Genomic DNA, 14,714 nt, shown 5'->3' on the forward strand with positions numbered 1-14,714 from the left:
CTCGGTCGCCTCATCACTTAGTCAGTCGATCATTCAGTCACTCGGTCGCTTGATCACTCAGTCGCCCAATCATTCAATCACTCTATCACTCAGTCACTCTCCACTCAGTCGCCCGATCATTTGGTCAATCAGTCACTCGGTCGTTCAGTCACTCAATCATTTGGCCACTCAGTCACTCGGTCACTCGATCACTCAATCACTCGATCACTCGGTTACTCTATCACTCAATCACTCGATCACTTTTAGCCGCTCTTTCATTAGGTTAGTTGTCCAGTCAGATGTCACTATCAAAATGAAAGATTACGTCTGACAAATTTTTTTCTCTTTTTCTTAAATAACTTTAAAATTATCTAACAAAGAATTGTATAATTTCTTTTTTTAGCTTAAAACACATATTTTTTATGAATTTAATTGTTTAATTTATAAAATTTGTTGTTATTTGTAGAGTGCAAATAATTTTTGATGTATAAATTAATAAGTTTAATTCATTTTTAAAATTTAATACAAACAATTGTCATAAAAGCCATCATAAAAGTCAGAAATAATTGTTATTCAAAAAAAAAAAAAAAAAAGAGAGAAATGTATTTATAAAAATTATTTTCATGTAAAAATATCACGTCGCATTTCATAAATAGTTGGTATATCATCATCATGATCTGCATCATTGTCTAAATCAGCTGTCGCATCATAAATTTCGGTTGCATCACGTGTACGAGTTGGATGTGACATTTCCGCCATATTCCAACGAATTGCTATCACAATAGCAATCATAATACCACGAATAAAAGTGTTAACAAAAATTACTAAAAATGGTTGATAATTTAAACCCCAGGAATGATTCACTGCTGCAATCCACATATAACCATTTAAAAAAGCCATTTCTATTGTTGCAACTGCTATATACATTGTTAATCTGAAATAAATTTCATGAAAAAAAAAAAACACAAATAAACAAAAAACATTCATTCATAATGCTTAATGATGTTTTCGTTTTAATTTATTAATTTTAAAAGTTTTAAAATATTAACAAATATAAATATTATGTATTTTCATAAACTATTCAATTATTATTGATCATTTTTAACAATTATTTGTTATTACTCAAAAATCTACGAGTTTGAATAAATCGATATTCAAAAAGGAAAGGAAATATCTACTGATAATTAACAAACTATTGATAATTACAAAAATAGCAGGTAAAAATGATATCATAAAAATATCATTTCTTTTTTTTAATCTGTAATTTTAAATAATTTCATACTATTTTGCAATAATTTTATAATCATAGTTAAAAATTATTTATCGATGAATTATTTTATTTATGCAAAAAAAAAAAGTGAAACTTTGAACTAACCTGGATGAATGATCCCATTTTTTCAATGCCCAACGTAACTCAATTAATGATAAAATATGGAATGTTAGAAGAGTGAGAAATAATATAGTGCGGAAATTACCTGCTGCTGCTGTTATATTAGCGCTATTAGTTGCTAGACGAATGTAAAATACATTACTGAAAATTGAAAATTAAATGAAAAAAAAAAAAAGAAAAAGAAAAATTACGAATCAAATTCTTAACTTTCATGTAAATATTTCATTTCATTATTTCACTGTTTTTTTTTTTTGAAAAACTTTCATCTATAGTTACAGAAATTATTAATTATTAATCTTATATTAATTAAAATTATTAATTTAAAAAAAAAAAAAACTATACTATTCTTTATAATAATAACAGTGATAATAATAATAATAATAATAATAATTAAGAAAAAAACTATACTATTCTTTATAATAATAACAGTGATAATAATAATAATAATAATAATAATTAAGAAAAAAACTATACTATTCTTTATAATAATAACAATGATAATAATAACAATAATAATAATTAAGAAAAAAACTATACTATTCTTTATAATAATAACAATGATAATAATAACAATAATAATAATTAAGAAAAAAACTATACTATTCTTTATAATAATAACAATGATAATAATAATTAAGAAAAAAAAATTATACTATTCTTTATAATATTGACAATAGTAATAATAATTAAGAAAAAAAAACTATACTATTCTTTATAATATTGACAATAATAATAATAATAATAATAATAATGAATTATTTATCAAATATAAATTTAACAAATAAAATTTTACCCAATAAAAAGGAAAAATAAAATGATTCCAATGAATATTTCAGCAATAAATATGACAAATAATACAGTTCGATAAGAAATATTGAGAAAAGAGGTGAATAGATGATGTGAGATCGGCGCTGATTTTGGATTTGTCGTCTAAAAGGAAAAAAAAAAACTTTTTTTTTTAAAATTTTGCAGTCTTTTTTAATTTCAAATATACAAATTCGACTATATTTTATCATTAATTTTTGACTGTTCTTTTGCGCAAAATTTTATTTTAACTTAAAATCTCGTTGAACAATTTAAAAAATATTAACAATTCTCATAGAACAATTCAATTTACAAAATGTTCATTTTATTAAAATTTCCTTTTCAAAAATTTTTTCTTTCATATGTGTTAAATATTTGTTAATAAAATGATTTCATTTAAAAAAAAAATAAATTCAAATTTATTTTTTTTATTTTTTTAAATACATTTTCAAAGTTTAAAAAAAAAAAGAAAAACTTTTACCTGTCTAAGTGAAGTATGTGAAGTCCAGTCTGCTGTAGCATCCATAATTGTACCCCATGGCTAAAACATTTAATTGCAATTATTTATTTAAATTTAACTTTGAAATTAAAATGAAATTAAATTGCACAATTGTAATTATAATTACAATAAAACAATTTTGGAAGAATGCTTTAGAAATAAATTAATCAGCTATATCTTTATACAAATATGCATTGAATTTTATTTTCAAAAGAAAATTTTAAATTAAAAACCAGATAAGCCACAATACTGAAATTAAAAAACCAAGTAAAAATAAGTCAGTATACTATAATTTCAATTGTAAATTGATCATTATCAGATCAACTAAATCATTATTAGATCAACTATCAGATCAACAAAAAAATTTTTGCAATAAAAGCTAGCAAAAAAGAAAAAAAAAAACAATTTGAGTCTTTTTATTTACATTTAAAGAAATTTAGGACAAAATTTAAACCTCTGAAAATATACATCTAATCAAAATGACATAATCAAAATTTTTCAAACTGAAAATGCTTCAAATTAAGTTTTAATTTTTTTTTTTTTAAATCAATCAAATTATTACCATTCTATATAGAATAACATTGATATAAAATGAAACAGATGCAAAAATGGTAATAATTGCTGTTGGTCCAAGTAAAATCAAATATCCAAAGAATCGATTTAATATTTTAGATGATGATATAAATGCTGTACCATAGTCAATATGCTTTTCAATATCCATTCCACTAATTAGCAAATCAAATACACTTACTAATTTTGCCTAAAATTTGAATATTAAATTAAAATTTGAAATTTAAAATGATCATTTAATTGTTCTATTATTTGAAAAATTTGATCAATTCTTTTTAATTATTTAAGTAATAATTTCAAAAATAATAAATAATACCACAAGAAGTGCTGGTACAGATGTAAATAGTAAAATAGTATATAGAGGACTTGTTGAGCCAAGCAAAAATGCTATCAGTGAACGATTATTGCTGGTATTTATCATTATCCGTACATCATTATCCAAATTATACCATCCTAATAAATCATTTCAATTAATTTTAAATTTAATTTTTAAATTAATTTTTGCAATTTTGATCATTTATACAACAATTCAATGATACAATGAAAAAGTGGAATTTATTAATTTAAAATAGAATTTATTAGTAAAATAAGTTTGCTAATTTTTCGCTATTAAAATATTACATATATATTCAAATTTTCCATGAAATAATTTTTCATTTCAATTTACAAATTGTCAACTGTATTGTCATCTAATTGTAGATACTATAATCATTATTTCATCTTAATTGAATAACAATAGTAATAATTTCTTAATTTCCTTCAAAATTTCCAAAAAAAAAAAAAAAAATATTAGAAGAATAATTGACTGATACTATTGATAATTTAAATTTGCTATATGAGTCATATTTTAAGTAACGGTGAAAAAAATTGCTATAAATTTCAAGTGATAATTTAAAATTTTAACATTAAAGAAGAAAAAACTTACCATAAATAAAGAAAACAGTAATAAAAAGAAATAATTGCGTGATTGATGATTGTGAAACGTATTGTAATAAAGTAGAAAATGACGTACCCATCTTAAAATATTGCAAAAATATACATTTTGTTATTTAAAAAAAAAGAAAAAAAGAAAAAAAAAACACTACGAATTATTTATTATATCTCTTAAAGATAAATTTTTCACCGTTTATAAATATAAAAATTAAATTTCCGTTAAACTATTTTTGAAAAGATTATATCGCATTAATAAATTTTGAAAAAAAAAAAATTATCAAAATACCAATAATATAATTATAAAATAACTTAACAAAGCATATATTAAGGATAAGATTTAAAAAAAAAAAAAAAAGAAGTTAACAAATAAAATGTTAATTATAATATAATTAGCGCTATATGTGGTAATTAAGTAATTATTTACTACATTGTATTACATTAATAATTTTTCATTAATAAAGATTAAAAAATCAAAAAAATAAGAAAATCATTTTAAATAATAATAATAATAATAATAATAATAATAATAATAATAATAATAATAATAATAATAATAATACTAACAGGCATACAAAGTAGAAGACCTGTTGTAGCAAATACAACACATATCAGAGCTAATAAAAGTGTCCGAAATCGTTCCACAAATGCAAATTGCTCTGCGAATGAATTGTAAATGAATGTCAAAAGTATAATCTAAAATAAATAAATAATAATTATTAATAAATATTAAATAAATAATAATTAATAATAAATGTGATTAAATATTCGATAATATTATATTACGGTAGCATACCGTAATACTATACCACAATCGTATCTGCATTACGGTAATATGATGATACGGTAGTGTGGCATGGCTTATTTTGTGTATTAAGGTACGGTATAATAATATTTAAAATATTATTTAAAAGTAATAAAGTACTATAATGTATTCTTTTATTTATGGTGCAATATATGATCTTACTTAAACTGTTTCATCACTGAGATTAATTATTTCAATTATTTTAGAATCATTAGAATACTTAAATTATTTCAGACAAGAAATACTTGAATTTTTTCAGGTTACTCAATAATTTTTGTTTTTTATCAGCAAATGATAGTAATTGTATCACATGATAATGATAATTAAATTTGTTGAAACAAAAATTTAATTACAGTATCAAATTTAAAGAATGATGAGTAAAGTAATTGGTGCTCATTACTTTATTGTGATATTTTAAAGTAAATGAACTTAATTTAAACAATTAAACCTTAACTTTTAGCATCTTTATTTTTCTTCTGCTATACTTAGTTAACAATTTAAATGTTGTTAGAATTTTAATAATTATCCAATATTTAAAAATTTATTCATTTCTATGCAAAATTTTTGCATACATATTTTAATCAAATGTTTTTGTATAATAAACAAAAATTTTTCCTTTTGTATAACATAACTTATTAATATTTTAGCTCATATTTTAATGTTTTTTTCTTGCAATTTCTTGACTTTATTATTGTTAGAAAATTTTATAAAAAAAAAATTTATTTTATTAAATAAATTTCAAATGAATGAATTTGTTATACAAACCATAGGCCCAATACAAGTATAAAGAAAATTGGCAGTATAATATATAATAGCCCAAATTGGTCCACCAGTAATTGTTGCAAAACATGCCGCAGCCGTATCAAACGAAAATGTTTCATATGAAATTAATTAATTAATTAATTAAACTTATTTTAAGGCTTAATAAGTTGGAAGCAAAAAAAGAGACTCAATTTGCAAAAAGAAAAAACAAATTTCTTGATAATTTCAATTGATATTTTTGCAAATTTAAAATGCTTCATCAATTCTTTTTTTTTTTTTTTTTTTTATTCTCGAGAAGTTTATCATATAAATTAAGCAAATATATTTATAAAAAATGAGATCTAATTCTTCTACTATAAACTTTTCATGATTAAATTTGCATAATTTGAATTATTATTTCTTACAGATAAGTATAAAACTTTCAAAAAATTTTAGAGACGATTCAATTGAATATAATTAATTTAAATTTTAAAACAAACCAGTAGCCGCATAACTATCATAAGCAGGTTGTACATTTGCTAAATGACCATTGCAACCATCCCTCAAAACGTAAAAAAATGTTGGTGGTAACTGAAATATACAAAAATTAAAATTTAATTAAAATAAATTTTTGTTTGTAAAGATTAGCTATTTAATTATTATTTTTTTAAATAAAACTTTTCTTCTAATTAATAAGCAATCATTAATTATGTATTTTATTTCTTAAGCAAAATTATAAAATATTTTTTATCATTTCTGCATACATTCACACCTATTTAATATTTTTATAAATTAAAAAATTTTAAAAAAAAAAAAATTAAAAAAAAAATGGAAATGCCATTTTATTAAATGTAATCTCATATAAATCATCCTCGCATATGGTAATTTTTCCAAAGATATTATCACAACATTCTCAAATGTGTCATTTCTATTTTAAAATATTATCACAACATTTTTGCTACCATTTTTTTTTTTTTAAATTGTTATCAACATTTTCGCTTATATGAATGATTCATTTGTTCGATCTAATAATATTACAAAAATTACTTCTATTATTATTATTATTATTATTATTATTATTATTACCATCATTATTGCTATTATTATCATTATTATTATTATTATTACCATCATTATTGCTATTATTATCATTATTACTATTATTATTACTATTATTATTATTATGATTATTATTATTATTATTAATATTATCATTATTGCTATTATTATCATTATTATTATTATTATTATTATTATTATTATTATTATTATCATTGTTGCTATTATTATTATTATTACTATTATTATTGTTATTATTATTACTATTACTGATTATTATTATTATTATCAACCAAAAATTATAAATTCAAAAGTATTCGCCAAATTTTACTATTTATTTTATAATTCAATAATTGAATAATAAAAGTCATGAAGTTCAAATTATTTGACCAATTATTAATCCTTCTAATTTTCACATTTTGTTTATTGTAAATCATCATTTGTTAACAACAATTTAAAAAAGCAATTAAAAAATGAAAAAATAAATAAGTAAATGAATTAATTAATTAATTTAAACAAATAAATTAATTCAATGAATTCTCTCTTTACGCTCATAGCAAAAAGGTGAAAATATCCAATTTATTATGCAAAATTTTATATTTTACTAATTTATTTACTAAATAATAACACATAGTAAAAGGAAACAAAAATGGTTTATGCATAACTAATTGAGCCGCAAGAAGCGCTAAAGTATTCATTGGCATATTCCCAGTTTGTATACGACTTGATGCAAATATTAAAATTCCCGTAAAAGCTGATGAATAATCCATTAAAGCAATTGTTGTACGAAAGAAGCCCTAAAAATAATTTTAAAAACAAAGAAATTACATTTTATTAAATTCAGTTTTTTCCTTTTTTTTTTCTTTTTTAAATTAATTCTAAACTTTTTTTTTCTTTCATTTTTTTCTAATAAAAGAAAATTAAAATATGCATTTTTTATATTTAGTAAAAAAAATTAAAATATGCATTCCATATAAATTAATTATGACAGGAATTTATAATTGCATTATTTTATCATTAAATGTATGAAAATAATAATGAAAATAAAAAATGGAAATGAAAAAATTGCTAAATTTAAAATGATTAATCAATTATATCAAATAATTACTTAAATTTCACTAAATGTTAATTTATGAATTAAATTTTATTGCAAATGAATGATGAGTTTAATTTTCACTCACAAAGCTGAAATGTTTGTTTTATCATTAAGTTAATCAGTTAATTAGTCAATTAATTAAGCCTACCAATTAATAGATAAACAATGAGTGAAATTTTATGCAAAAAAAAAAGGAAACTATTAAATTAAATTTGAAAATTTAAATTTAATTCGTTTTTTTTTTTTTTTTTGTTTATTGAGTATTCAATAAAGTATTTTGTTAAATTTTTTAATGTTAATCTAAACATTTCATTTCTTTTTGTTCTAAAGCTTAATTATATTTCTCGAACAAAAAAAGGATTGAAAATTTTCAATGAATTAGTAAAAAAAATTTAATTCTTATTTTCGATCAGAATTAATGATAATTACAATAAAGATTTATTTGAAAATAGTTTTTCACTACACTAAAAATTGGGTGATTTTTTTTTTTTTAAAAAAAAATTTTTCCTTGATAATTTGAAATGATATTTCTTTATTTTACTTTCTTTTTTTTCTGCTATTTATTTATTTTTTTGAACAAAAGTATTATTAATTACAAAAATGAGAGCTTTAAAAATAACTTCGAAATTTTCAAAATGTTAGAAAGAGTTTTTTGTTTTTTTTTTTCTTGAAATATATTCAATAAAGCAAAACAAAAAAAAAAAAAAAAAAAAAATTTTACAAAAATATTGAAATGATTAAAATAGAAAGAAATTTAAATTTCAGAAAAATATTGAAATGTGCAAAATAAGAAAAAATAAATAAATAAAAATTTGAATACTTACATGAATTTCAGAAAAATACTGAAATGGATATTTTTCGATATTTTCCGGTGCAATTTCACGTTCATTACTTTTACTAAATGAAAAACCAAATATTGTAAGACCGGAAATTAAAATCGTACATAGAGCTAATGGTAGTAGTAAACAAAATCGTGCAAGAAACCATCCTGGATTAGTACCATACCTTCAAAAATAAAAATAAATAAATAAATAAAAATGAAAAAACCAACAAAAAAAAAATGATAAATTTCTGAATCATAAAATTTTTCTTTTTTTCTCTTTTTTTTTTTCCTGCTATTGTTGAAAAATATTAAAAATTTTTTTCTATAAACATTTTTCTTTAAAATTCTAAATTTAAATTTTAAAGCTAAAAAAATTTTTAATATATAGCATACTTTTTTACAATTAAAAATAATATTAGCCAAATTAAAATATGTGCAAAGCTAAGTGAGAAAACTGGAAATTCAATTGAAAATTTTCTCATAACATTTGGATCTTCAAAGTACCATTCATTTGGTACCCAACTGGATAAATTTGTATAATGTGGTAATTGTCGAATTCCATATCTAAAAAAAAAAAAATGCATATGATTAATAATTATTTTATTTTATTTTTTTGATATGCTTATTTTCATCATTTATCGATTTTATCATAATAATCAATTAATTAATTAATTGATTTATTTATTTATTTTATTCATTTAATTTGATTTACTTATTTATTCAATTATTTTATTAATTTTCCATTCATTTCAATTGAATTTAATTTATTTCTTCGTCAATTAATCAATTTATTCATTTATTAAGTTGCATTCATTTTAGTTGAATTAAATAAGCAATAATAATCTGTTTTACTTTTTTTTTTTTCTTTTAATAATTTTAATTCAAATAAAGCAAATAAACGTTTTTTTTTTCCTTTTTTTTTTTGATGAAGTAAGAAACCTATAATAAATTTAAAAAAAAACCTATAATAAATTTTAAAAAAAATCTATAATAAATTTAAAAAAACCCATAATAAATTTTTAAGCAGAAATCTATAAATTTTAAATTTTAAAAAAACCTATAATAAATTTAAGCAGAAACTTATAATAAATTAAAAAAAAAGACCTATAACAAATTTAAAAAGAAAAAAACCTATAATAAATTTAATATAAATAAATATAAAAATTAAAAAGTTAGCATTCTTTTTTTAAAAATAAATAAATAAACAACTAAATTGCAAACTTGTTAAATTGTTGTGCTGGCCAATTATTATCTGGCTGATGTGTTGTTTTACTATGTGAAATATTAATTCGTAATAAATTCACACATAAATGATCGTTGTAACTATGATCACAATCAATTGCCCAATCCAAACGTTTACGTATCGATGCAAAAATATAAATGAAATTTTGAGCAGCTGTTAATGATCGAATGAATAATCGTTCACCAGCTAACCAGGTAAGTGCCCAACCGATACCTTTAATTAATGATGGTAATTAATTAGTAAAAGGAGCAAAAAATAAGTAAAATGATATATATATAAATGGTAATTAAATTTTTTAAAACTTATTTTGAAAAATTAATTTTAATTAATGATGATAATTAATTAGTAAAAGGAGCAAAAGAAAAATAAATGAAAGATGACATCTATAATGTATTAAATTTTTTAAAACTAACTTATTTTGAAAAATTAATTTTAATTAATGATGATAATTAATTAGTAAAAGGAGCAAAAGAAAAATAAATGAAAAAAGATATCTATAATGATTAAATTTTTTAAAACTAACATATTTTGAAAAATTAATTTCCTAACATATATATTTATTTAATTAATTCATTTCTTTATTTAGTGCTGAAAAGATAAAAGGAATAAAATTAATTAATTGGTGAGAATTTCAAAAAAAGAAAAAAAAAATTTCCTAGCATATATGTTTATTTATTTATTTGATTAACATTACAAAATACTGAAAAGATAAAAGAAATGAAATTAATTAATTAGTGAAAATTTCCAAAAATAAACTGGCACATATATTTATTTATTTGCTTATTCATTTATTAATTTTATAAAATGCTGAAAAAGATAAAAGAAATCAATTAATTAAATAATGCTTATTTAATTATTTTTTTTAAATAATTATTTTCAAAATTCTACCTGCTTTATTTTTATTTTTTTTACTACTAATTGTGATAATTAATTAGGATAGAAGAGAAGGATGGTGATGATGATGATGAAGAATTACATAATTAATTAATAATTTTAATAGTTTCTTTTTACTTTTAAAATTAAAATTATATAATTAATAATTGTTTTTTTTTTGTTTCACTTTTAAAATTAAAATTATATAATTTAATAATAAACTGTATTGTAATTAAATTTGCTATTATTTATTCAGTATCTTTTCACATTAACTTATTTTTACACAAATATCAAATTTGTCATGAAAATTCCATTATTATTTTTTGTTTGAAATTACTTAATTGTGTAATATTATTTTTAAAATTCCTATTAAAATTTTTATATATTTTTAAAACATTTAAGTATTAAATGTGTAATATTATTTTTAAAATTTTTATATATTTCTAAAACATTTAAGTATTAAATGTGTAATATTATTTTTAAAATTCTTATATATTTTTAAAACATTTAAGTATTAAATGTGAATACTTAAATGCATTTCTATGTATTATAATTAAATAATTATTTAAATATATAAATAAATAAATTACAATTATTGCTGTTACGATTATTTCAGTTTATTTTTATTATTTCATTCAATATGTCATTAATAAGTAAGTAAGTAATCATAGTATTTTAATTAATTTATGTTAAAAAATTACGATTATTAATTTTAACAAATTTTTTTTTTCCACAATTTTTTTCCTTCTTTCTTTCTTTCCAATTCGTTATATTAATAAATAAATGAAAAGAGAAAAAAAAATGAAGAAAAAAAAAGAGAAATTAAATCAAATATAATTTAAATAAAAAATGGAAATGAAATATATTTAAGTTTTTTTTTTTTGATAATTATTAGAGAAAAAAAAAATATTGCAAATATAATTAATTTTTTTTTTCTTTTTTGATAATAAATATTACTTTTTTTTTTTCTTTAAACATTAAATTTTCATTTTTTTTTTTTTCATTTTTATTTCATTACAAACATTTCTAAACTTTAACTTTTGATTTCTTTTATTACAGAATTTTTAACTTTTTTTGATTCATTTCTTTCTTTCTTTTTTTTTTTTTTTATTTCGAAACAAAATTTAATCTGTAATTAAAAAAAAAATTTTCATTTCATTTCTTTTTAAAAAAAAAAAAAATTCTTTTCCTTCTATGTACATTCATTATTTTATCATTTTTCATTTCACATTCTATCTTTAAAATTTTTGTTTTTAAATTATCCAAAAAATTTTGCTTAATTTTATTCTCTCATTTTTCTTTCCTTTCTTTTTTGTTTTATTCATTCGTTTTCTTTCCCTTTTCATTTTAAATTTCATTATTTTTATTTTAATGAACACTCTCTCTCTCTCTCTCTCTTTCCTTTTTCTTTTTTACTTATTTAAGAAAAAATTTTACTGAAAATTTAAAAGTTAAACTATACGGAAATTGCAAATGATACTTAATTAATTAAATAATTATAAAATAATAGGAAATTAAAAAAAAGAAAGATTTAAGTAATTATAAAAATTAATTTACTTTAATGGCTCCTATTTTTATTTTTTGTTTCTTTTCTTTTCTTTTTTTTTGAATAATTATTTAAATTATAAAAGAATAGAAAGACCAGCCTTGTTTTTTTTTTGTATTTGTTTATTTATTTTTTTGTTTATCAAATTTTATCACTAAAATTTTAACACTTTATTATTTGATATAAATTTCAATAATTATTTTTCTAATGAATATTTCCTCCTTTTTTTGTTTTAAGTAATAAAACAATTAATTTTGCTATTATAGAATGGTTGAATTTAAAAAAAAAAAAAAATAATTTAAAAGGAAAGTTTTACTTTGTCATTTTCTTTTTTTAAAAACTTAAATTTACTCATAAAATCATCGATTGAAATGTAAAAAAGCAAAATTGAATTGATAAAATTATAAAAGAGCAAAAAATTATTATTATTATTATTATTGATGAAAAGAGAAAGAAATGAAGAAGAAATGTTGATTAAATTAAAAAGAGAAAGGGAGAGAAAAAGAAAAAAAAAGAAAAGAAAAATGAGAAATTGGAATGAATGATAAAAAAAAGAGAAAAATAAAATGAAAAAATAGTATTAAAACCATCTAATCCATTCAGTGATGTTAAAAAAAAGAAAAATTGTAATTAATTTAATTTCCTTTATATATTTCCTATGTGAGAAGAAAAAAAAAAGCAAAATTATTAATTTCAAAATAAGAGAAAAAGATGAAAACAAAGAGAAAGAGAGAGAGAGAGAGAAAAAAAAAAAAAAAGAAAACGATAAATATAATTATAACTAATTTATATCAGAAACTTTAATAAGTATATTGTATTAACTTATCATTTAGAAAAAGTAAAAATGAAAACCAAACTAATTTATTAATTATTTTTAAGTATTAAATTACCGGATGCAATTGGTGCAATACGAGCAAATGTTAGCACAGGTCCAGCACCCGAAACATGGCCTAAATTGATAAGTAAATTTGCTGCTGGTAAGGTAAATAGGACAAATATTAATGGCCAAGTAATCAATGATTGTGATAACAATTGCGCATATGGCGCACCAGCTAATGTTGCAATACTATATGCATCAATTGCATCAGTTGACATGTATAATGTCATAATAATAATAATAATAATGGTGACAAGTAGTTGTAGTAGTAGTAGTAATAGTAGTAATAATAGTAATAATAATAGTAATAATAGTAAGAAAATCAGTAATAATCGTTATTTATCGTGATTATTTGCTTATGAATGATTGATTAGGTTTGCTTATGAATAATAATCAGAACAAATAGTAATAATAGCAATATTTAAACGATTCAATTTTCCAAATAAATGCTTTCCTGTTAGACATTCAGAAATTGAAATACGATTTTGAATAGACGTAAAGAGCAGTAGGAATTAATCCAAAATTGATAATATATCATTAATATTTTAATGGAGAAAAAAAAATTTTATTTTTTTTTTTTAAAAATGCTATTTAAAAATTGTTGTTAGCGGATTGTAATAATAGTAGTAATAATAATAATTAGTTGCTATTAACCTGAAATCGATGTAATTTGTATAATTATTCAATTTAATAATTAATAAATTAATAATCGATGAATAAATACACAATAAAAAAGTAAATGAAATAAATAAATTAATGAATTAATAATTAATAAACACATACATAACAAAAAAGTAAATAAAATAAATTAATAAACAAATACGCAATAATAAAGTAAATAAAATAAATTAATTAAGTAATAATTAATGAATAAATACATAATAAAAAAATAAATAAAACAAATGAATTAATAATTAATGAACAAATACACAGTAAAAAAGTAAATAAAATAAATTAATTAGTTAATAATTAATAAATAAGTACATAATAAACAAAACAAAATAAATAAAAATACATGTTGAAGAAAAAAAAAAATTATAAAATTTGATAAGAATTTCTTCAAAAGATTCAAAAATTTATATAATATTGATAATTGTACAAAACAAACTAATAAATACTTTTATTTAATCATAAATATATTGATTATAATTACCATAGCAACGGTAATACTAATAAAAATGTTCGATTCAACAACAACAAAAAAAAAAAAAGAAAAAATGACAGAAATTAATAACTAATAAAATAAATAATTTTGATTGAAATAATCAAATTTCAAAAAAAAAAAAAATTTTTTTTCTTTGATTAGTTTAAAAAAAAAAAAGAAAAAAATAATAAGAAGAATTTGATTATTTTATTGCTAAAATAAAATTTTAAATTTAAATCTAAAAAAAAAAAAAAAAAATACATTTTAAAAGAAAATATTTTTTTTTCCTTTTGCAGAAAAAAATTAGAGAATGCATTTGGAAAGAAAATGAATAA

General features: G+C 19.0%; 2 protein-coding genes across 2 annotated transcripts; both read right to left on the reverse strand.

Annotated features, from left to right (window-relative positions):
* Positions 1 to 600: 600 nt before the first annotated feature.
* Bm8768 (Uncharacterized protein) lies at positions 601 to 5,745 on the reverse strand (the record flags this gene model as incomplete). The annotated part of the gene is made up of 9 exons (XM_043077992.1): positions 601 to 913; positions 1,355 to 1,510; positions 2,163 to 2,299; positions 2,655 to 2,714; positions 3,235 to 3,432; positions 3,559 to 3,695; positions 4,168 to 4,258; positions 4,740 to 4,868; positions 5,743 to 5,745. 9 exons carry the CDS (start codon positions 5,743 to 5,745, stop codon positions 601 to 603), a joined length of 1,224 nt encoding a protein of 407 aa, XP_042933926.1.
* A 462-nt stretch (positions 5,746 to 6,207) lies between these two features.
* Positions 6,208 to 13,465, reverse strand: Bm11660 (Uncharacterized protein; the record flags this gene model as incomplete). The annotated part of the gene is made up of 6 exons (XM_043077993.1): positions 6,208 to 6,309; positions 7,443 to 7,574; positions 8,698 to 8,878; positions 9,090 to 9,260; positions 9,918 to 10,152; positions 13,249 to 13,465. 6 exons carry the CDS (start codon positions 13,463 to 13,465, stop codon positions 6,208 to 6,210), a joined length of 1,038 nt encoding a protein of 345 aa, XP_042933927.1.
* Positions 13,466 to 14,714: the final 1,249 nt, after the last annotated feature.

Source organism: Brugia malayi (assembly GCF_000002995.4).
Source record: "Brugia malayi strain FR3 genome assembly, contig: Bm_v4_Chr2_contig_001, whole genome shotgun sequence".
Classification (NCBI taxonomy): Eukaryota; Metazoa; Nematoda; class Chromadorea; order Rhabditida; family Onchocercidae; genus Brugia; species Brugia malayi.